The following is a 25,902-nucleotide window of genomic DNA, read 5'->3' as shown; positions in this document are numbered from 1 at the left end:
CCCATACAGGATTCTCTTGGAGAGTGATGCCCCTTACTTCCCCCCACCGAATGCACGGCATGGCCACCCTCATTACCTTTATGAGGTGGCAAAGGTGGTGGGGACAGTGAGGGCCGCCTCACCGAGGGAAATTGTACGGGTGGCCCACCTCAATGGTAGCCGTCTGTACGGAGTTAACCCGTAGGTGGGCAACTCCCAATACATGTAAATAACAACAGAAAGGCCCGTTGGCCAGTTACAATTGTTTGATTAAATAGTTATAGCCAGTTGGCTTCCAGCAAATGAATTTACAGCCCGTTGGCTCCTAAATTAATCATAGTTATAGCCAGTTGGCTCTTAGTAATGAATTTGAGGGCCCGTTGGCCAAAAAGGAATGATGTATATATGCGTAATCCTGGGGTGTGTGTCATGGGGATCCCGAGGGTGAGTGGAATGGGGGGTGGCCAACTGTAGTTCAGTCTCCATAGGGCATGGGTGGGGGCGGGTCTACTGTGTTTCTGATCCTGTTTTTAGTATATCCCTACTGATATTTTCCTAGCATGATCTTTTGTTTTTACCCGGGGGTTACTCCTTTTGTATAAAGTTGGGGGGAGTGTAGTACCTCAGGGTCATTGGTGGTGCTCCACTGATGGGGAGGCAGATCCGGAAGACGAGAGAGCCTCGTTTCGGATCTGCCGGCAGTCGTAACCTAGAGCCAGAAGTACTTACAGCACGCTGATCTAGCCGATTCCAAACAAGAGAGATACTTAGTGTTTTACTTGCAAGTAACCACGGTAAGTTTAGAGAAACTTACACATCCATGCAGGTTCTCAGATTCTATCTAGCATATTAAATTAACATCATGCAAAAATGCACCCAATTTGCATCTAGAATTAAAGTTGTGGAACATATCAGAATCTTATTGCAATCCATGTAATTAGTGTCTCTTTCATTACAGTTTTGAACATTAAAACTAAATATTGGATAACGACACTGCAAATTTACAGTTTTTGGTACAGATTGGCTGTCACTGTGCAACACAGTTTAAAATAAAACCCTATACCGTATGGAGAGAAAAAACAGAGAACTCTTGTTGTCAGATTACACTGTCAAACATCCAAACATACATTCCACACTGATCTGTGTCCATACTTGTATTGTAGTTTATAATAATTCATGAAATTATAAATTTTGAAAAAACAATCTGTCATAGATTTCTTATAACTAACTACATCAGATTCAACTGCACTGTTGGAGTAAGTAAATTTCGTGAGAAAGCCACTTATTTTAGGAAAGTCATTGGTCAAAGATGTATTGAATAGTCCTCTGTTTGCAAAAAATCAGCCTTATATTTAGAAACTGAAAAATCAGCCATAGATTTTGAAACCAAATATTCCACCATAGATTTGGAAACATAGATTTCAGATGGCGTGAAGTCATATTTCACATAAATTTGAAATCTGCCATTGATCTGGAACACGCCATCGATGTGAGTCCTAAATTTTTTTATGTCATGGTCGAATATATTGAGTAGTTTTTTAGTATTAAATTCTATTTTAAACTTTTGAAGGTCATGGTCATAGTTTTTTAGATGTGTAGCAACATCCCAGCGGCACCAGCATATGGAGTATATGTGTCACAATTGATACGTTACTCTAGAGCTAGCTCAAAGTACGTTGATTTTGTTGAACGAGTAATACTGCTTTCTCAAAAGTTGCTAAGCCAGGGCTAAGAATCAATCAAATTAAGGTCATCACTCAAGAAATTTTACGGTCGCCATCATGAGCTGATTGGCCATTATGACAAAATTGTGTCAGAAATCATATCTGATATTCTTCCTCAGTCATAATAACCTTCCATCATTACCGAACTGAACAAAGAAATAACACGACGGGTGCTGCATACGGTGCAGGAAATGCTTACCCGTCCGGAGCACCTGATTTCACTCCCGGTTTTATTGGAGTTCGTGTTGTTTCTTCATTACTATTTATAACTGTTGACGTAAATGACCTTTAGTTTTGTGAGTCTTTGTTTACTCCTTTGTTTTGATTGTTATTGTCTTTTACTCTTTAAACACACACACACACACTTGTGCACACACTTATATCATGTGTATACCTTTGTTATTTTTATGAAATTAAAAAATTTCTGAAACTACATTATTTCTATTATTTTGCGCCCCGTTTTCATTTCATTAGATGAATTTGACTATACCGAGAAATCATATCATGAAAGACATATTTCAAGTGAACAGCTTTGTCATTTGTACTTCTACGAAGTTGCGTCCGAGAAGGAAATGGAAACGTCAGGTATGCAATATTACTTATTAGCGTTCCTTTATATTATAATCTTTATTGTTGTAACATATGTGATAATAAAATGACTTACAATCTACTGTCACTTTTGTATTGCTGCTCTTAATAATGGTCAGTTTTGCATAATAAACCCCCTGGTCTTCCAGTGTTACTTTTTTTTTTCTGAAAACACTTTTTGTGACGTCTAATGATTCTCCTATGTACTTCTTGTCTTTGAAAAAACGGAGTCGGAGTCCCTTTGTTGGGAGATTATATTGTAAATTAAGTGGAGCACCCTCAACCAAACGTATTTCTGGTCCTGGGTCCCTGATTACTAAAGCTGTTATAGAAAATAGTTATCGTTTACAATTAGCAACAAAGCATTAATAAAAGCATTTATGCACAAAATAATTTTACTATATTTTTGTGTCTTACACTTTCAGTCAAAACGTGTTCTACAAGAATCTCCAGTCCTTAACCTTTCATGTATAGCCAGTTTACCAAAATATATTCAACATATATATATAGTTTGCTTAAAATTTACACCTATGCTTAGGAACTATTATTTTTTTTTTATTATTAAATATACTACTTTCCAGTATGTTGTTTTTGACCGCGATCGATTTGGTGATGTTACCATATCTATACGAATTATTTTACAAAAACATATGCTTAAACGATAGGTCGTTTTAAACATGCAGTGAGGTGAGAGTTTTTTGCTACGTGTTGAAGGTCGCACTTTGACTTTGAGATAAAGAACAGAAATAAAAGCGCTGCTCCTTTGACGTTTGTGTGTTTTTGCTGTGCATGTACTGATTTGTGCCATAAATGGATACCAAAAAAACAAGCAACCATAAAAGTTAATAGGTGGCGGGATGTCTTGAATTGACTATACAGGCTAAACAGGGACACATTAAACAAATAATTTAATAAGAAGATGAAATAATACCGTATTGACAAATATTTCGGCAATACAAATGGCCTTCATTGGTACAAAAAAAAAATAGAACATACCGAAGGGTTTTTCAAAACTCATATGTCGAATAAAAAAATTACCACGCTATGGTAAAAACGTTTGTTGAGACACAGAAATATTGGTCAACTGATTCGTGATGGTGACTATAAAATGGCAGTAGTTTGAATTTTGATGGTTTTTGATCACACATTTGTTCGAGCAGATTCATTGTAGGATAGTACCGTATATAGAATGTGTGTATAGTATGACCATTCATGTATATCAACGTGTTACTTAATCAAGTAATATTAATAATAATTTAATAATAATAATTTATTTTATTAAAGTGTCACATACTTGTCTACAGATTTTTTATACAGATTATATAATATACATTGCACAATAATAAAATAAGACAAATACCCATATTTCTCATGACTTTAAACTACCAATTTGTTTCTACGATATCCATTGTTGTAAAATAACAACGCTCTGATTATTAAGAAAATATAAAGGCAACAGTAGTATACCGCTGTTCAAAAGTCATAAATCGATTGAAAGAAAACAAATCCGGGTTTAATACAAACTCAAACGGAGGGAAACACATCAACTATATGAGGAACAAAATGAAACAACAGAAACACTAAAATGCAACAAAAACAAACGTCAACATACATAGAAACGAACAATTTGATAACAACTGCCATACAACTGACTTTGTACAGGACATTTTAAGAAAAAAATATCGGGTTGAACCTTGTTTTAATGACTAGCCAAACCTCCTCGCGAAAATGACAACACTACGTGACAGAAAACAGCACAAACAAACGCAAAACACTCAGCACTCAGAAACGCACAAAGAGATAATATAATATAATAGTCGTTACAACATGTAAACTGCAGAATAACAACATTTTATAATCGATATTTAATTGAACATGGGTTTTTTTTTCCTCTAGACGATCTACCTCTGAGTCAGTTAATATCATTTAATGAATTTGAAGATAAAACTAATGTGAACAATTTGAACTTTAGTTGAGACCGTGATTTCTAAGCGCAATATCATTCATTGTTTCTGTATTCTATATTTTGTTTTATTAATCTTACACATTAAACTTCAACCTGTAATTTACCAATCATAACGTTACCGTGCATAAAGCATTATCATGATAATATTTATAACGGTTGAATTTTTACGTACCTTTACAACAGTTTCTCAAAACACTTTTGAAGGAAACAAGGAATACCATAACTGTAGCTGAATGAAATAGTGTGTATATATTATTATACAATTACTGACTTTTGATGAGGTAAATGTGTAGCTTTATTGACTTTTAAAAAACTGATATTCACTGAGGCTATCGCACGAAGTGAATGTCACTAGGTTTTTTAAAAGTCAATTAAACCACATATTAACCGAAACAAAAGACAGTAATTGTTTTATTCCATGCTCCGAGAGAGAAAAATATGTATAAAATAACATTTTTTTACCAAAACCAACTAAACGTCAAACATTGTATCGTTATTATACACGCAAAAGCACACGACGTATTGCTTATTTATTCAAAATCCCATTCATATGGAAAACCTACTAAAGTTCTATCAATATGGAATAATTCTTTTTATCGCATGTTTTGTACTGATATGTACGTTTTTATAAGCCCGTTTATGGGACGTCTTATGTTATACCGTTGTCCGGCCGTCCATCTGCCCGTCAGTCGTCAACATGTCGGCTAACAATTCAAAGGAGCTTTAACCAATTTGCATGAAACTTTGGTGAATTGTTCATTTTTATTGATTTAGGCTCCCTGTTGACTTTTATAAATTCAAAGTTTTACGTTTCCGAGTTACAGAATTTATTCTAAAAATGGGGTATTTTCCAGTTTTCGGACAATAACTCAAAAGTGCTTTGAGCAGTTTTCATGAAATTTTGGTGACTAGTTTATATCATATTAAAATAATTCCCCTTTTTTTTATAAATTTTTGATATGACATTGAGGAGTTATGGATATTTATTCATTGAAAAAGCGACGTGCGTATCATGCGCTCATGTCGGTTATTTGTTCTCAAATGCCAATATTTAGCCCTAGAATTTTCGATGAACCTGTTTATCAAAATTAATGAAAGAAATGTGTGAAAAATAGATCATTACATCGGCATGGATTTTTTCACATTGGCCTTGGTATCAGCCCTCTGGCTTGATATGGGAGTCTCGGACTGATACCAGGGCCAATATGGAAACTGTCATGTAATAATCTATAAACAATATATGTGGTATAATTTGGAAATCATAAACTATCTATGAAAATAGCGTTTTAGACATTTCATGTGAACAGACTGCTTTTCTATACTTACCTTACCTAGGAGACTCAAACCTAAACATTTGAAAGCCAGGGTGTCTTTATCAGTAGAAACGACAGGACCTATCTGACCGAAGGGATCATAAAAGAATATAATATCCGTACAGCGCTCGTTTCTGTTCCGTTATCTATTATGTATATATATCAAAGCCTGTGTGTCCGTTGTACCGATGTGTATCTTATATATATAATAGACACCAAAATTGTAACCTATTGGTAGCCGAGATGTTTCGTCGATCTGTTGATGTCAGTCACACATAACATATTTGAAGGAGCCGTTCGATTCCCAGTGAAGGTATACAATAATTACAAAAGTTAAAGATAAGTTTTTAAATTCATTCTATTAATGAACAGAAATCAGTAAAAAGTAAAATCACAAAAATACTGAACTTAGAGGAAGATCAATTGGGAAAGTCCATAATCACATGGCAAAATCAAATAACAAAACGCATCAAAAACGAATGGACAAAAACTGTCATATTCCTGACTTGGTACAGGCATTTTCAAATGTAGAAAATGGTGGATTAAACCTGGTTCTATAGCGCTAACCCTCTCACTTTAATGACAGTCTCATCAATTTCCGATATTTTTACATTGATGCGTTAAATAAACAGACACAATAAATATAATAGTCAAAATATGGGTACATCAGTCAACATCGTTTAACAATTTTAAAAGGAACAATTTAACAGAACACAAAAACATCTACTATCTACGAACACATTTATTGATTTGAGTGTCTGACGTCAGAAAATTGTATACGTCACATAAATTTGTCGTTCAATGTACGTACAAACAATTTTAAAATTTTCATGGGAATGTTAGCATACAGGGTTAAAAAATCAAAAGTATGTAAGAATAAATTTAAGAAATAGACCTAGATTTAAACTAGTCCAAAAGTTATATATAGAATTTATAAGAATCCAAAAATAGTTAATTCCACTACGCGATTGAATGATTTTGACGTTTGTGGTTCAACGTATATTGTAATTCATAATAGAATTATAAATAAATAAATTAGCCAATTGAAACTCACAAAGAAAATAATTGAATATGATTCGGTGAGTCCATTTCAGTGACAGATTTAGGAAGCGTTGATTATAGAAAAATAAATGAATAGGGTGACGTCATGACAATGGTTTAAGTGACACGACAGTAGTTACTATATGTATACGACTTTATTGAGGAATTTTCAAGACTTGTTTTACGATAATTCATTAACATTCGGGAAAGAAAGTATACACATAAATTTTCCATCTCTCTTTTTTAGTTAAACACGCATTGCTAACTACGATATTTTTTTAGGTTTTGAAACATAGAGAAAGCACTGATCACCATGCTTTACTTTTTATTTATTGGTACTAGGAACTTTAGTAGAACTTACCAAATATAAAAACTGCTACGACTTTTACTGAATGTTTCTTCCATGATTCTAAGAATAGTTAAAAATTATAAATGATAAAAAAAAATCCAGGAATAAAGATTTATAATTCTAAGTTTAAACAAAACGCATAATTCGTGTCGGCCTTATGAAATTCCCTGAGTTTGTTTTAATAGTTACTGTATGTATCATTATTTGCCATGTAAAGGTACAATAGCATTCGTTCTTCTTAATATTTCCATATGACTTTATTTTTGTATAGTTTCTCCTTATTTGAAATTTAAAAAAAAGTATAATTTGTGGTCAAAATGGCTCAGAAATTAGATATACTCAGAATCAAACGTTCAGTCTTTATTCTTCAATATAACCGTAGAGTTTTTAATGCTATACAATGACAGTAAATGCACTAATATAGTAAAATTACGCAAACATTTGGACTAAAAATAATTTAGTAAAAGGTGTCGTCCAAAAAAATATGGCAGCAGTTAGTTTATTTTGTTTTGAACTGTCAAAAGCATATTTACCTTTTTTTGGTAGAGGCTTGTTCATAGTGTTGATTTAGTCAAAACAGTCGTTTTGAAAACCTTCCTTCTGATGATTAATGAATGTGTTGGTTATGACATCAATCATACACTATTGTTATCATAATGAATAAAAACGTAAGAAAATAAAAGTTGAATCAATGAAATCTGTAGGACAATGCTTATTTATCGTTTAATAAAAAAAAGAATGAAATGCGTTTTTGCGATCATTTTTGATATAAGGATATTTCATTTAACTAGTACATTATTTTTGATTTTTTTGCTGGGTTTTTTTTTTGGGGGGGGAGGGTATAATTGATGATATTCAAATATTTGTGAGGTTTATTTTCAATATATGAAGGAGTTTAAGTCAAATTCGAACATACCACATTTACATATTACCTAGAAAAGAAATGTTGCCTCCAAATGGAACACTTCCCGTGATACCAATCCGTCTACCGCTGATGACGCTGCAATATTCCAAAGCTATGATATACATTGACAAAATACAACATCTCCAATACGAAGAACTAAATATATATATATATATATATATAAACAAACAAGAAATTCAACGACCTGAACAATGCGTTATACTATTTACAGATTTATACATTAACACTTCTTTGTGATATATGATTCTTTTTTTCCCTATATATATACATGAATGGGACCTGCACATTTAGAAGTTTTTCAACTTGAATTCTAACAATAAAGATACTGCAATATACAAGTAATGTATAAGTGGGATTAAGGTTTACGAGATGATCTGCACAGAGTGAACAATAAAAAAGGTAGATTTGTTAGATATAACTGATTTATGACGAAGGATGTGATGTACGGTTATTTTAATTGGGTCGGTGCTCATGTTGTTTATTTGATAGTCTTTGGGAGCACCACCCTCCCAATAACTAGTTCTTCTGTTTTGGCATTGCTAAAAAAAATCATGTTTTCTAGGAAATTTGCAAGGTCATGAAAATATATCCTTTGTGAAAAAAAACAAGATTGCAACTGGATGGTTCATCTTAGGTCTATCTTGTTGTGACTTCCCAAATCATTTGTTGGTGTTAATTGTGCAGTGCTTATAGTTGTCATTAAACATTTAGTATTTGTAAGGTGGAAAACATAAATTCAATGTTAAGCGTTCGTCTTGCTGATCTCGACACGAACTTTGACAGTTAACTTATTTTTAAAAAAAATGCATGTACTACCCTTGAGACAAACATTCTTCAAACAACAGTAGCAACATATTAGTAGTATATTTTTCTCATGTGCATTGCTTAATTCACTTTTGTCAAGGTTGTAAGAATAAATATACGGGCTCAATAAACGAAAAGTTGTGCAATAAAAATGCCAAACACGATAGCCAAAACTGTTAATTAGATATGTTTTTGGTTTAAATATTTTTTTACCAATTATCATTCAATATACAACGGAAACATTAAGGGGCAATAGCTGTCAATTCATGTTCACCGATTGGACTCAAATTCTCATATTTGATTTATAAAATGTATCTCCAAATTATATAAAGTCTAAAATAAACTATTTACAATGCATTGGCTCGATAATATGTATCAGCATTTCGTGTGTATTTTAGTCTAGACGCCATATAAATAACCATCGAGGTGACCTCCGACGACTTCGGACGGTCAAATAACCTAATATAAACACAAATATAGATATCAATTAGGGATGTCAACTCGGTGAAGATTTACTAATCGAGTACTCGTTGGATTTACCGAGCGATACTCGAATACTCGCTCGGTAAAACATTTACAAAATGGAAACACAAAATAATACCCATTTTATGTATTGTGGGTCGTTGTCTTATGAACGTAAAACACTCTTTATTATTATTTAGGACTAGATAATAGTCCAAGGAATTTTATATCATAATTAAAAGCTCATTTACTACATGTACTTATTATGTAGTCTGGCAATGATCTAATCAAATAATTAATCAATATCTATAGAAACATGATTACTCAAACAGCAGTATATGGGAAACCATAAACAAAAAACCCATTAAGGTGATAATTAGAACTTACTGATGCCTTTAATCATTTAATGAAGTCGACACAGGGTGAAACGAATTTGGTCTTCTTTAAAAAAGTTACCCTGTTAACTTTTTTCTGGGACGAGACGATTTCTATACTTTGTATGGTAATTAACAGTCCTGCTGATGAAAATATATGCTCTGACGGTAGGGAAATTGCTAATATTAGCTAAAAGCGTAAGCCTTGGAAAAATGCTTTTATATCTAGCTTTTGTTTGGAGGAATTTTAAATGACAGTTAAACGCAAACACTCGAATGGTATCTTAATTTTTATTAATTGTTATTTATATTTAATTTCCAGGCCTTGAAGGCATAAAACTTTGCTCAGTGCTCGGAGCACAAAAATCATGCTCGAAACATGAAATCCAGCAATTTGATTGGTTGATTTTCGAGTCTGAGTACAAAAATCATGCTCGAAAGTTTTATGATCGTGAGGCCTGGGCTCTCAATAAAAATATTTTTTGTTTTAGCTTAAGAAATTAACAACTTTCTAACATGAAACGACTTAGTCGATACTCGAGTACGCAAGTACTCGTTCACATCCCTAAATTATAAATAGATAGCGAACTCGTGCAATTGGATTTTCTAGGTCTGTTTGATTTCATATCATATGATAAAAAATATATGTTAATCATCGTTTTTACCTGTATAAGAATAAGTTTTTGTGGATCGAATCAGTCAATCAAATTGTTAAGCTTTGTTTCACTTACAATGTTGACATTCTTTTCCTTTAACTAACCGAACACGCCTAATTCATCTCTAGTCTAGGGGTTAAATTTAATGTCTCATGAATACGGATTCAATGAGGTCGAATTATTCACTTGCAAATTTATCAGCTATGTTTTTTAGCTTATTTTGACGAAATTTAACCAAACTGGTTTCTAAAAGCAAAATATTATTTAACTTCCATTAATGATTGATAAAAAAAATGCTCATTTAACCCTCTTGCTGCCGGAGGGACACATGGGTCCACACCGACTGTGCCGGAGGGACACATATGTCCATGTTTTAATTTATGCAAGCTTCTCCTCCTTGCTTTATCTCTTTCAAATAAAAGACCAACGATTAGACAGTGTTATATTTTTCTTCAATGTGTCCCAAATGTAACGGTCATTATGGCGTGACGTCATAAATCGAAAGACGTCATTGGTGGGCATCTGACGTCACAGACGTCGAGCTGTCGTATTTTCTGGCTACACGAATTACAACCTTTAAAAACTACTGGCAGCGTGAGTGTTAAGATTAAACTATCACAACAGTAAGCGTCGTTAAGTGTCTCTAAAACTATATAAAAAAAAGATATTTATATTTAAATTCAAGGGCAGAAAGTTATATTGAATTCTATAGGACAATTTATGTTTTAGACCACCTATTTCATTTGATATTTCGAAAGTATTTAGGAAAAGTGATTTTATTATTGAAATTCGAACCTTGCTATCGTTAAATGTTTTCTCACAGCTAATAACTTTAATTTCGCCAATTCTAAATATATTTTGATCCCCAGTTTTATTTTAATTTAAATTTGAAAGTACATTGACCCAGAAGTCTATTGTAATCGTCGAACACCGTATTTAGATACATTAAAAGTCAATATTAAACGAAGAAAAATATCAACTGATGTTATATAAATATGTATCCCTAACAAATCAAGTTGAAAGGATCACTTAAAGAAATCCCTAAATACTAATCAAAATATTGTTCTACCTCACGTCAAATTGCTAGATTTTGATTGAATAATACGAGGGAGATAATTTTTCTATCCAATGGATCAGCGGGAGACCATTTTTTGAATGTCATCCTTTCGTTCAGACCAATCAAAAATCGATAATTTAAAGGACAATGATTTGAATTTACATCAATAAATTAAAGAAAATGCCCAAGGTCCTCGTTTTTGGGCTCAGAAGAGACTGTCAAAAAACATTTATCTGCTTCACTTCTGTTGTTTTTCAAAACACTGCTACGTTGTTATGTACGTGACGTCATAAGTCAGTATCAGTCAGTATAAATCTGTCCTATTATCCTCTTAGCTATGTGTTATTTATATAATGTACTGTTTTGTGATAGTAAAAGAATTGAAAAGAAGATTTTTAGAGAATTATTAAAAAAATGTGTACAGTAATTTTATTGTTTAGAATAGAATAAAATCTCAAGATAATGCCAACTCTGAAATATAATAGTACAAGTATTATTAACAACATCAGTACTCTAAAAAATAACCATGATGTTTGACTTACTTTTCATCTGTTATTGTTCGACATTGTGTAACCAGAGGCAGGTCCGTTTTATAAATGCAGTCGTAATCTACAACCATAAAGTAAAATAAGTAAGGCGATCTATAGTAGTTTATTGCTGGGTCATTTTGGTCTCTTGTGGAGAGTTGTCTCATTGGCAATCATACCACATCTTTTTTATATTTACAGATAGTACTAGTATATACTTCATAAACCTGCTTTGTGTCCCAAGCAAAATACATATAACGCTATAAAATGATATATATTCGTACATATTTATTTTTTTCTGATGGTTTTTTTCTTATCCATTTTTAGAATACTAATATAAGCTGTATCAATGATGTTGTTATTGTATCCTCGAGAACCTAGATGTTTACATAGTTATCTAAGTCATTTTTTTTATTTTCAGTAGAGCATATTCTCTTGATTCGCAATGCCTGGCTAAATGGGATACCACGTCTTATTTAAATAAACTTTGTATTTAAATTGCATCATAGATCAAATTTATTCGTTCAGTGTATGTACATTTGGTCACTACGCCTTTTGATTGAGTAAAGTCATTCCAATTAATATTTTATAGTGTGTCTTTCTATGTTGTGATGTTACACTATTGTTTCAGATAAGGGTGAAGGTTTGGTACCATTAAAACGTTTAAACCCGCTGCAATTGTTTGTACCTGTCCTAAGTCAGGAATCTGATGTTCACTAGTTGTCGTTTGTTGATGTGGTTCATAAGTGTTTCTATTTTCTCTTTTTTTTATATAGTTTAGACGGTTGGTTTTCCCGTTTGAATGGTTTCACACTAGTAATTTTTTGGGGCCCTTTATAGCTTGTCTTTTGGTGTGCGACAAGGCTCCGTGTTGAAAACCGTACCTTGACTTATGATGGTTTACTTTTATAAATTGTGACTTGGATGGAGAGTTGTCTCATTGGCACTCATATCACATCTTCTATATCCAAAAACACACTGCTTTAGTTACTGAATTGATTTCGTGTTGCTTTGTTTAGTTGGTCCACTTTTTGTTTTGTAATTGTAGTATATGTTGTTTGTTTGCCCCATGTATACCCACATGTACAATACAGGCATTCTGAACTGTATGACTTCTTTTTATTTATGAGACCGATGTCTTTAAACAATATGAAAAAGAACGTTAAAGACGTAAAACGGGTAGAACCTACTATTATAATTATATAAATCAAGATGAAAATAAACAACTAAAAGTTACAAACAAAATATTAAACATACATTGTACCTTTTTGTAGGAAACAATAAAAAAAAACTGACTGTTAAAATGAAGTAAAAGAAAAGAAAATGATAGTCACATCTCTAGCTATAAAGATTGATTAGAAGACATATTATATAATTAATGCTACAATTCTGTTCACATTACAGTCTTCTTAAAGTGTTTTTATTATGAATGAAACTGTGGTTTTGCTATAATTTCTATATATAAATATATATTGTAACTCATAGAAGAAAGGAGAAAATATATAAAGTAATCTTGTATTTGCCTTGCTTATTTGTACAATAAAAATAAGAAAAATGAGCAAAATAAAAAAAAAAGAACTTCAATATGGCAAATTGGATTGCGAACTATTGAACAAAACAAAACTCACATATGTTCTACGTTTCAATTAATGCTACCTAGCAGGTCACATTAATCATGTGTACAATTGCTTTGCTGACATATACAAATATTTAGCAATTCTACAATTAAGGGAGATGATGTGTTTGGATTATTTCCCTTTTGTTACTCTTATTTTTTATTATTTACAATTCTGATGTTTGCACAGGCTGGCTAGCAAAGATTCTAGAAATAATTATCTACAAATTATATTCATATTCATATGGCAAAGCTACTAGTAAAGACACTTGTGGACGTTCTTATCATAAATTTTTAGATGATGCCTGCCTAACAGCTAGTACACTGTTTTTCCTTTTTCCTGATATGTTGAACAATGATGGATTTGAAACAAGCCGGATAAGTATTTCCTCATATGATAAGTCAAATATATTCTTCTAATTTGACGAGAGTACACGGTCCAGTTTTGTCTTCACTTTTAGAAGTGTTCTTTAAATCCCCGAGAGGTTCCAAAGTTATGTATTATATTTTTAAAAAAAAGTCAAACCTTAAACCGAAAATGGTCCTTGATTCTGAATACAAACTACAATTGGAAACTTACTATGTACTGTCCTTTTATATAACCAAGAATTAAAAACTGCCATGGTTCAATAAAGAATAATACGTCGAATTTTAGGCTGAAATGAACTTCTTTAAAGGAAAAAGCGTAGTTTTGGGGTGTGGAGGCGTCGAAACAATAGACCATATATTGTGGACTTGTCCGTATATATCAAAATTATGAGAAGACATTAGCTTCTGGATCTTTGAAAAGGTAGAAATAGAGCTAACTTTAAATATAGATTTGATTTCATAAATTTAATATTCTAACAAAAACCAATAAAAATGGCATACAATACTTAAAAAATATGTTAACAAAATTACAATTTATAGGAGCATATTCAATATTAAAGACTCAGTAGGCAGGAAAACTGTTGAAACCCCTTGTCTCTTGTATTGTCATAACAACAAATATAAACAGCAGACACCATATATTGTATACATTACAATTATATACTATCTATCTAAGCAGACTTTTGTCCATCTGATGAGTTAAGTCGTTTTTCAACTGATTTTTATAGTTCGTTCTTATGTGGTATTGTTATGTCACTGTCCCAGGTTAGGGGGAGGGTTGGGATCCAGCTAACATGTTTAACCCCACCACATTATTTATGTATGTGCCTGTCCCAAGTCAGGAGCCTGTAATTTAGTGATCGTCGTTTGTTTTTGTATTAATATTTGTTTTTCGTTCATTTTTCTATTTAAATAAGGCCGTTTGTTTTCTCGTTTGAATTGTTTTACATTGTCATATCGGGTCCTTTTATCGCTGACTATGCGGTATGGGTTTTGCTCATTGTTGGAGGCCGTACGGTGACCTATAGTTGTTTAAAATTTCTGTGTTATTTTGGTCTCTTGTGGACAGTTGTCTCATTAGCAATCATACCACATCTTCTTTCTTATATTTGTCTTGCACTCATATTCTGAAATATATCAAACTAATTTAGCTGTGTTTATTTAATATGTTGTATATCTTTTGCCTATATATTATTGTATGCATAACATGTGTATAACTTATTATTATGTTCATTTGCAAATAAAAAGAAATTGATCATAAAAAAACTATTAGTATTCAGTGTATAATCCAAGTCATTTTTGTAGATTGTATTGCCGATCATTTTTTTGTTTATTTTCTATCTGTTATGCATTCTATAGTTTTCGTGTTGATAAGCATTATTTAAAGGGGCACTAGCTGTCAAATTCATGTTCACCGATTTGACTCAAATTCTCATAATATTTGATTTATAACAATGTAAAACATTTATCTAAATTATAAAAAGTCTAAAATAAACCATATACCGGACATGGGTTCGAAAATATGTAGCTTCGTTTCGTGTGTATTTTAGTCTAGACGGCATCTAATTAAGTGTCGAGTTGACCTCCGAATACCTCCGATTGCCATATAAGGAATATAAACATAAATATAGATATAAATAGATATCAGATTCATGCATTTGGATTTTTCTAGGACTTTTTAATTTCATGTTATATATCAAAAATATATGTCAATCATCGTTTTAACTGTATAAGAATGATTTTTTTGTGGATCGAATGAGTCAATCAAATGATTTACCTTTGTTTCACTTTCAATGTTGACATTCTTTTCCTTTAAATAATTGAACACGCACAACGCATGCTGTGTCCATTTCTAGCTAAGAGGTTAAACTGAAGTTCACATGAATACGGATTCAATGAGGTCGAATTATTCACTTGCAAGTGAATAATTCATCATTAATGTTTCTTAGCTTATTTTGACAAAATTGAACCATACTTGTTGCTAAAAGCGATATATTATTTCACTATTTCACTTTCATTATGATTAAACAAAAAAAAATCATATTATATAATTTTTTATATATCTCGTAGCTAGTGTCCCTTTAATCATTATGCATATACGGAGTCAATTGATGACTCAGTCATTCGACATGGTGTTCTTCATTTGGTAGATCTCATATTGATTTTATATTAATTTTGTTGTTTTCGAAATGATAAGGGACTACTTTATAGTTTGTGAAAATTTGTAATTATCATTTAAAAGGAATAACTCTTTTATGGAATCGACTAATGGTTTCAGTCAGCTGTCATCTGACTTTCCGTTATAGTTTTTAAAATGATACATTTTGTCTGAATTGTAGTTGTCAGCTAATTTTGTCACTTTATTATACACGATTAACCCGCTGTTTTCTTCGGAAAATGTCTCTTACTAGTCAAGAATATGACTGTTGTTTGCCAGTCGTTCCATTTCGTTGTTATTGCTTCCCCTTTTTAATTTAACTTTTAATTTTATAAAATGCGTCATTTAATTACTTTATTTTATACTTTTGGCGATAACCTACAAAACAACAAAAATAAATCAAAATTGTCATTCAAGGGTATACAATGCAGATACAGGAGAGATAAAGGCGTTATTTACGTAAAATGTTAATTTTCGAGACGTTGAACAGTGACATTCCGGAAATGTATGCATTTACGACTGATTTGATTCATTATCATGAAAACGAGTAAACGTAATCCACTTTTTTAAAAAGTAAAATAACAAAAATACCGAAATCCGATGAAACGTCAAAACGAAATTCCCTAATGAAATGTCAAAATTAAAAGCTAAACACATCAAACGAATGGATAACAACTGTCATATTCCTGAAATGGTACAGGCATTTTCTGATGTAGAAAATGGTGGATTGAACCTGGCTTTATAGCTAGCTAAACCTCTCACTAGTATGAAAGTCTTATAAAATTCTATTATATTGACAACGATGAGTGAACAAAACAAATAGACATAAATGGTAAAAATGTCAAAAATAGGGGTACAACAGTCAACATTGTGTTATAATCTTATTCAATATAAAAGCATCAAATATGCCAACAACAACAAAACAAAAGGCATACAGAAACAGCACTCCAGCAAAAACGAAAGACAAGAATACAAAACTTCACCATAGCACAACCTCACAATGACGGGCTGTATAAGTACCGAGCCACGTTCAATGAACCTGGCTTTATAGCTAGCTAAACCTCTCACTAGTATGAAAGTCTTATAAAATTCTATTATATTGACAACGATGAGTGAACAAAACAAATAGACATAAATGGTAAAAATGTCAAAAATAGGGGTACAACAGTCAACATTGTGTTATAATCTTATTCAATATAAAAGCATCAAATATGCCAACAACAACAAAACAAAAGGCATACAGAAACAGCACTCCAGCAAAAACGAAAGACAAGAATACAAAACTTCACCATAGCACAACCTCACAATGACGGGCTGTATAAGTACCGAGCCACGTTCAATGAACCTGGCTTTATAGCTAGCTAAACCTCTCACTAGTATGAAAGTCTTATAAAATTCTATTATATTGACAACGATGAGTGAACAAAACAAATAGACATAAATGGTAAAAATGTCAAAAATAGGGGTACAACAGTCAACATTGTGTTATAATCTTATTCAATATAAAAGCATCAAATATGCCAACAACAACAAAACAAAAGGCATACAGAAACAGCACTCCAGCAAAAACGAAAGACAAGAATACAAAACTTCACCATAGCACAACCTCACAATGACGGGCTGTATAAGTACCGAGCCACGTTCAATGAACCTGGCTTTATAGCTAGCTAAACCTCTCACTAGTATGAAAGTCTTATAAAATTCTATTATATTGACAACGATGAGTGAACAAAACAAATAGACATAAATGGTAAAAATGTCAAAAATAGGGGTACAACAGTCAACATTGTGTTATAATCTTATTCAATATAAAAGCATCAAATATGCCAACAACAACAAAACAAAAGGCATACAGAAACAGCACTCCAGCAAAAACGAAAGACAAGAATACAAAACTTCACCATAGCACAACCTCACAATGACGGGCTGTATAAGTACCGAGCCACGTTCAATGAACCTGGCTTTATAGCTAGCTAAACCTCTCACTAGTATGAAAGTCTTATAAAATTCTATTATATTGACAACGATGAGTGAACAAAACAAATAGACATAAATGGTAAAAATGTCAAAAATAGGGGTACAACAGTCAACATTGTGTTATAATCTTATTCAATATAAAAGCATCAAATATGCCAACAACAACAAAACAAAGGGCATACAGAAACAGCACTCCAGCAAAAACGAAAGACAAGAATACAAAACTTCACCATAGCACAACCTCACAATGACGGGCTGTATAAGTACCGAGCCACGTTCAATGGACATTACCAAAAATTGACTAAACAGTAAAAGTAATATTCTCAAAGACAAAGATGATACACAACGTCAGTACTTAGCAAGAATCTACACTTCTAGACCATCGTGTATTATTTGGGAAGTTGATACGGAATTTTTATCAACAAGGTCTTGGTATATACCGATGAACTTTTTCAGAAAAAGGACGAGTCGTTCGTTGACATACCGCTAGTTCATCCACTTTCTGCTCAGACACTGGTGACATTTAAACAGACATTTAGCTTGACTATGTATGAGGATTATTTGTACCAATTTTTATGAACAAATCACCGATGTATTTTTTGGAAATTAGATAAATATACAACACTATTTGCCGTTTTTTTTCTGAAACCATGAACATTTGATTAAAATAAACTATTTACTGCCACATAAATTGAAAGCATATTTATGTAAAAAAGATATTCTATATGTTTTTACAAAAATCTGCTAGTGTTTATCTTTAAAAACAAAGAAGTTAGGTATGTCTGTCTAAAGAATAGAAATTGCCAAGAAAATAAAATGTTGGCCAATATGTGTAAATTTGCGACCCTATTTATCTCTAAAAGTGGTTTATGAAGGTATATTTCTATTACATATTTAAATTGACTAGATAAAACATAAAGTGTACCCGAATTATCGTAAAAAAATCAGCGTGGGATCTAAACTGTATCGTATGCACTTAATGATACTAACGCAATAATGAATCAGTCGATTGCTTTAATTTATTTGATTTAATATTAATAGATATTAAATTGGTAATAATTTTAATAGTATTTGGTATTATAACAATTTTAAAAATTATAAGCGTATTCGCTAAAATTTGTCAAAAATTTGTGACAAAGGGTATATACTCCTAAAAGACTCAATTAATGCTCAGTTATAATGAAACGAGTAGGCCCGGTAAGAACCCTGTTTGGCCCCAAAATATAGCATTTGTAAACTAAAAGTAATTTATTAGAAAGTAGAATACTTTTGTTACATGAATATGGGCTGGGTTGTTTTACAAAAAAATGTACATGCATCTCAGGTACTAGCATCATAAATTGATACAAAATTACTGACATCTTCACAATTTACGATTTGTGCTAATCTTTTTTTTTAAGGTTTTTGTCTAAAATGGAAGTGGGCGCATTTGTTTTCAGTCTTAATATTTAAATATATGTTGTATTTGATGATAAAACATAATATATATAAAGGTTGAGACTGAACACGAATGCGGCCACTTATATAAGGACAAAAACATATATGATAGATTTTCAATATTTGAGCTTGAATTTAAGTGTCTAGAATGACCAAATTAGTTTAAATCTTGTACAAATTAGTTCAATCGACTAAGTAGACACTTAAGTGTTTAAAAAAATGTTAAAAATATTTCATCAGATATACTTCGAATTTTAGGCCAAAACTACTAGCGCTTACCGGACCTTTTCCTTTGTGAAGGTCGTATACATTATCTGCTGACAATGATCCCTTTTACAGTTTTTGCCTATCTTATATATTTTTTTAGATAATAGACAGAAACGTCTTGTCTTTAATTTCTGTCAGCTAAGAATGAAATGCTTCCCTTTTCCACAAAATTGAAAGCAAATAAATCTTACCCCTTGAAATAATGTAGGTACTATTTGAGCAGTTCTTCAAGTAGCAGGAACAATCTTCTTGTGATGGTGTACAAAAGCATGGGTTGTTTGGTTTAACCAGGAAATCATAACCACGTGTGTAGTCACATCGGCAGGTTATATCAGTGTTGCGATTTCCAATGTCAGACACAACTTGGCCTTCCTCATTGCAAAATGATTTCAAAAATAAACAATGTGTACTAGCATTGGTGTAATATTTCAGTGGAAATGGTTGGAATCTTTCTACAGAACAAATATCTGCATCTATTCCTCCGCGAAGAACTGCTTTTCTTCCTGTAACGAAAAGTTATTGTGTGTTATCCATTTTTTCACGGGATCTTATCAGCCTGTATAAAGTCATGTTTGATCCTGCGATAAGGTATCTATCCTTTAAGAGATTTATATGTTTAGTGTTTGGCTATGTGTGGAATGCATTCATCATTGACAAAGGAACAATGTTTATTTGGTTTGAAAATTCTAAACTTGGAATAATAATACCGACAGATTTACTGCACCTAGCAATAAATTTTGACTTTGGATGAGTTTTTATTATAATCTATTATTTCAAGTGAATTTAAAAGTCGCTCTATAAAACTTACAATAAAAGAGGGACGAAAGATTCCAAAGGGATAGTCAAACTCATAAATCTAAAAAAAAACTGACAACGCCATGGCTAAAAATGAAAAAGACAAACAGAAAAACAATAGTACACATGACACAACATAGAAAACTAAAGAATAAACAACACGAACCCCACCAAAAACTAGGGGTGATCTCAGGTGCTCCGGAAGGGTAAGCAGATCCTGAACCACATGTGGCACCCGTCGTGTTGCTTATGTGATTACAAATCCGGTAAATAGTATAATTCGGTAGGTCACATTCATGAAAGGGAAGGGAATTGTAGTTACGACGTAAGGAACATATCCGATATCATTTGTGAAACGGTTATTCCATAACGGTCAACCAACTCGTGATGGCGTCCGTAAAATTTACGAAGGGATGATTTCGACTTCACCATTTGGAACTCTTGGTTTAATAGCTTCCTTGTGAGCAGTAACCCTCTATCAAGAAAATCATGATAGGAAATGCAAGCACGGGAATATCGTATCAATTGGGATATGTATACCCCGTATGCAGGTGCTGCTGGAATGTTGCTACTTAGCAATGGAAAGTTCACAATTGGAAAGCTGAAATCATCTCTTTTGTCGTAAAGTTTTGTTTTCAACCGACCCTCATTGTCAATTTCTAGATGTAAGTCAAGATATGAAGCCGACTTAACTGTATCTGTAGTATCCTTTATCTCCAATTCGATGGGATAGATGCGTTCCACATAGTCACCAAATTTTGAATTGTTTAGTGAAAGAACGTCATCTATATAGCGGAAAGTAGAGTTAAAGGATATTGCTAACTTCTTATCTTTCTTCCTAAAAAGTTCCTGCATGAAGTCAGCCTCATAATAATAAAGAAACAAGTCGGCAAGTAGAGGGGCACAGTTTGTTCCCATTGGGATGCCGACAGTCTGTTGAAAAACACATCCTCCGAACATTACAAATATGTTGTCAATCAAGAAATCAAGCATCTTGATAATATCGGTTTCAGAGAATTTTTTGTTTGAATCAGAGTGATTCTTTACAAAGTATGATTTATCCCTCCCTAAGACAAGATACTTGTATCTACGTTGGCCATTCTTTTTTATGAAGCAAAGTAATACCAACTCTTTCAATTTGTCTTTTAGTTTGGAATGTGGAATACTTGTATAAAGAGTAGAAAAGTCAAACGTTTTAATACTGTTAAATGAAAGAGAGTTAGATTATATGTACTCTAAAAGATCTTTGGAATTTTTAAGTATCCACATCTGATTCACGCCACCTCTTGAATAGGCAGTTTCACAATAACTTTGAAGCCAGTCTTTGATTGCTGATAAAATAAATGTTAATAATTTAGAAAGAGGTTTCGTGGAGCACTTGGAAGACCCAGCAATATACCGTTGTTTGTAAGGACACTTATGTAGTTTAGGTATCCAATACAGTGATGGAAGATCCAGTTCTTCATCTTTGGTTGAAATACCAAAGGAACAAAGACAAACAACAGACCTATGATTATCCAGGATTTCCTCTTTGGTAAGTGTCGTGAGGGTATATGTTGAGTTTCCAAGTGAATTGTCTATACCTAATTCGTTTATCAAGCAATTAATGTAGTGACTTTTACAGACAAAAACAATGTTATTTGGGGCTTTTTCTGCGGGGACAACAACATATTTATCATGGAGGTCGGATAAGTGTTTAGCAACATTTGGGTCTTTAAAGATTGACGTAGCATGGGCATTGATGGACCCATTCAGTTTCTTGATTCTGATTTGTATTAACGACCTCACTGCCTTAATCCATTCGGATAGACTACGTCTTCCTTTTCACGTTTAGCCCATTGCCTGGCATAATCCTCGACTGAGTCCATCAAAATTTTAAAGTTGTATTTCAAATTGATGGATTTAGGCTCACGATATTTCGGACCTTTCGATAACACATGTTCGTGTTTCTTGTTTTGAAACAATTCATGTCGTGCTTCAATAAATATGATCACAAAAACAGTTGGCGTCGAACTAATTTATTTCAAATATTCAAATGAAACATTTTGGACATAGAACGAAATTGTATAGCTTTAAAATTAAAAAAAAATATATATTTATGTTCGATAAAATAATTCACCTGGTTGCTGAAAGTCGGATCTTGTACAGTTTTCAGAATATCCATTAATAAGGTCATTCTTAAGACAAAAGTATTTTGATGGATCCGCACAGTAACCATATGCACGAAGTACCCATTGCGCTGGTTCAGGGCATTTTAAAGGAAATGCTGCGCATAAATGTACCTAAAATCAAACCATTACAATTATATCTTTTATATTTCACTGCATTGATTCGTTAGTTAAATACACATATAAGCAAAGGTATACATGATACACATTTTCTAGTGTACAGCAATTATACGGATGTTCCGTTAATGCTGGTATATGTTTTTGAAAAAATGAAGTTTTCTTTTCTGTATTAAAATAAATATTCAGCATAACAAATTTATAAAAAGGAATTATCAAAGATACGAGCACCATATCTAGCTCCAACAAGTTTTAAATTTTAGATTTAAGAATCATCCATACTCTTGTTTTTGATTATTTTTCAGATATTCGGAATCCTCTAGTTTATCCAATAAAAATTTGTCCAGCGGGGGAGGGAGGATTTGTTGACTTAAGTATTCAAGCTTAACTATGTATTTTTCAACAAAACAATGAATGCATATCTACCAATCGATGTTTTAGATTATTATAATAAAACATCGGGAACTTACCAACATCAATAGTTTGAACCTCATAACCGTCGAATACTGTTTACGTTGGTGAAGCTACATCTGCAATAAAACGAATGAAGCATTAATACTAAAAGCCAATCCAAATTAAAAATATTGTTGATTCAATATATGGGAAAGTATATATACCATTAATGTCCGATTCTTGAAATTATCTCATCGTGTTCGCTTAAATATAAAAGATGATTTGAAAGTAAATCTTGAATGCACATAAAGTAAACTAAATAAAATGAATTGAAATTAAGGCCGTATTCGTGTCGCTAACTGCATGACGAGAAAGCTTTTCCAATTATATCTATAACTTCATAATAGATACCAGGATTCAAATTTTGTATTTACGCCAGACGAGCGTTTCGTCTTCAAACGACTCATCAGTGACGCTCGAATAAAAAAAAGTTAAAAATGCCAAATATGCATTTACTTCTAGTTCAATTATTTGATGAAAGTTGATATGTGTACATTAAACGGAGAGCCAACAGAATTGTTTATTGTTATGTTTATATGATGTTATACAATCATCTGATACGTCATACGGCAGGGGTTATGACTAAGTCAGTAAGTGAAGAGGAACATGCATGTATCTGTAAAATATTATCTAGAATTAAATATGACTATAAGACATTGAGTGGTGATATTAAACTTTGTCTTCTAAAAAAAACTAAATTGTTTATTGACAATTCGATGTATGATTAACCTAAATAAATAAGTATATTCAATTAGTTTCATTTGTTCTCACATGCTATGTACAAATGTATACATTCATCCATGTAACTTACCTGTGGTAATTTTATAAACAATTCTGATTGGATCGATAATAAATATTTAAATATCCAAGTGACACCCGTAATAAGTATGTTGAGCATATATATATACGTCTTGAGTCAGTGACAACTCTATAACAGATTTATCCATCGGATCACCAGCAATGATGGTGATACATGGCTGTGTACATTATGTATATACAACTCGTCTAAACATCAACCCAACAATGTAAGATCTGTAAATTTGCTTTCGCAAATATTTGCGAAAGCAAATTTACAGATTTTTATATCAGTAAGAGAATGATTATCCCTTTATTCATGATAAAGTAGGCGCGTTAGCTCAAAGGTTTTGTGTCATTGACAGTACAATGTTGATAATTGATGAATGACTTCTTTTCTATGTATTTCTCATTGTTTCCTTTGCGGCTTTTTCTTACAATGTTTTGATGGTCCTTTATTTCGGAAATTTTGATAAATTGTGTTTACGAAATTGAATGATATAAGAGTACGATGAAAAGTAAGGAATTGTATAAGTTTTCTAATTATGAGTATGAATGTTTACCATGTCATATTTTAGTGGGAATTATTTGTTTGTTGACTTAAAGTTCAAATCAATAAATTTAAACTTTTAACTACATGTTATTACACAGCCAATATTTTTTCCAGCTCTTCACATCAAATGCAATTGCATTATAAATTGTTCAAATACAATGGCTTTTATATAAAATACTTAAATTTTTATTAGCTCACCTGACCTAAAAGGCCAATCGAGCTTTTCTCATCACTTGTCGTCCGGCGTCATCCGTCGTCGTCGTCGTTAACCTTTTACATTTTTAAATTCTTCTAGAGAACCAGTGAATGGAATGAAACCAAACATTGCATGAATATTCCTTATGAGGTACTCACCAAATGTTAATACTTTGTAGCTGATCCATCATTCAAGATGGCCGCCAGCGGGGGACTTCGTTTAACATCGGACCCTATGGACAATACATACAAATGTCTTCTTTTAGAGAACCACTCAATGGAATTTAACCAAACATGAATGTTCCGTATGAGGTGCTGACCAAGTGTTGTTACTCTGAAGCCAATGCATTATCCAAGATGGCCGCCAGAGAGGGACTTAGGTTAAAATAGGACCCTTTGGGAAATACATAGAAATGTTTTCTTTTAGAGAACCACTGAATGGAATGAAACCGAACATTGCATGATTCTTCTTAATGAGGTGCTAACCAAGTTGATTCGTCATTTAAGATAGCATTCAACGGGAGACTTAGTTATGGGAATTAAAAATGTTTTCTTATAAGAACCACTGAATGGAATGAATCAAAAATGGCATGAATGTTCCTTATATATATAATTATGAGGTGCGAACCAATTAGTGTTGTTACTTTGTTCACGATTTGTTATCCTAGAAGGCCGCCAGAAGGGGCCTTAGTGTAACATGGGATCCTATTGAAAATACATACAATTATAAAAGTGTCTTCTAAAGAAAGCTGAATGGATCCAAAGCCAAGGCTTTGTGTAGAAGGCCGTTATTTGGCCTAAATTGCCGACTTTAAATACATTGCGCCTCGGATGGAGAGTTGTCTCATTGGCACTCATACCCCCATCTTCTTATTTATATGGCTTAATATTGTTCCTTGTGAGGTGCTGACAAAGTGTTGTTACTTTGTTGCCTATCTGTTGTCGTTCAGGCTTCAGCAAGGGGGCTTTCTTTAACATATGATGCTATGGAAAATACTTTAAAATGTTTCTTCTAGAACCGACAAATGAATGTAAACCAGTAATGGTTTGAATGTTCCTTATGAGGTGCTTATCAACTTAATATGTGTACTTTGTTGCTCCCAAGATCATTTGATATTAGACCTTATATGGAATACTCATTTTGCAAAATTAAATATAAAGTTCAATGTATTATTTTCATAGTTTGTTTTTTAAGTATTTTGATAATACATGTATATTTTTTATAGAGACAGATTAAA

The 25,902-nt window shown here is 32.5% G+C and overlaps 1 protein-coding gene across 1 annotated transcript in view; it reads right to left on the bottom strand.

Annotated features, from left to right (window-relative positions):
* LOC139526744 (uncharacterized) overlaps positions 1-22,618 on the bottom strand; it is a 72,647-nt gene extending 50,029 nt beyond the window's left edge. The window contains exons 1-7 of the mRNA XM_071321908.1: positions 22,615-22,618; positions 19,780-20,091; positions 11,781-11,847; positions 7,893-7,960; positions 6,973-7,020; positions 4,430-4,486; positions 2,368-2,613 (exon numbers count right to left, since the gene is read on the bottom strand). Coding sequence (XP_071178009.1) covers positions 2,368-2,613; positions 4,430-4,486; positions 6,973-7,020; positions 7,893-7,960; positions 11,781-11,847; positions 19,780-20,091; positions 22,615-22,618 — 802 coding nt within the window. The remainder of the gene's footprint in view (positions 1-2,367; positions 2,614-4,429; positions 4,487-6,972; positions 7,021-7,892; positions 7,961-11,780; positions 11,848-19,779; positions 20,092-22,614) is intronic.
* Between the last annotated feature and the right edge of the window lie 3,284 nt (positions 22,619-25,902).

This window comes from Mytilus edulis, chromosome 6 (genome assembly GCF_963676685.1).
Source record: "Mytilus edulis chromosome 6, xbMytEdul2.2, whole genome shotgun sequence".
In the NCBI taxonomy this organism is placed as follows: domain Eukaryota; kingdom Metazoa; phylum Mollusca; class Bivalvia; order Mytilida; family Mytilidae; genus Mytilus; species Mytilus edulis.
This window is presented reverse-complemented; position numbering and strand designations above follow the sequence as displayed.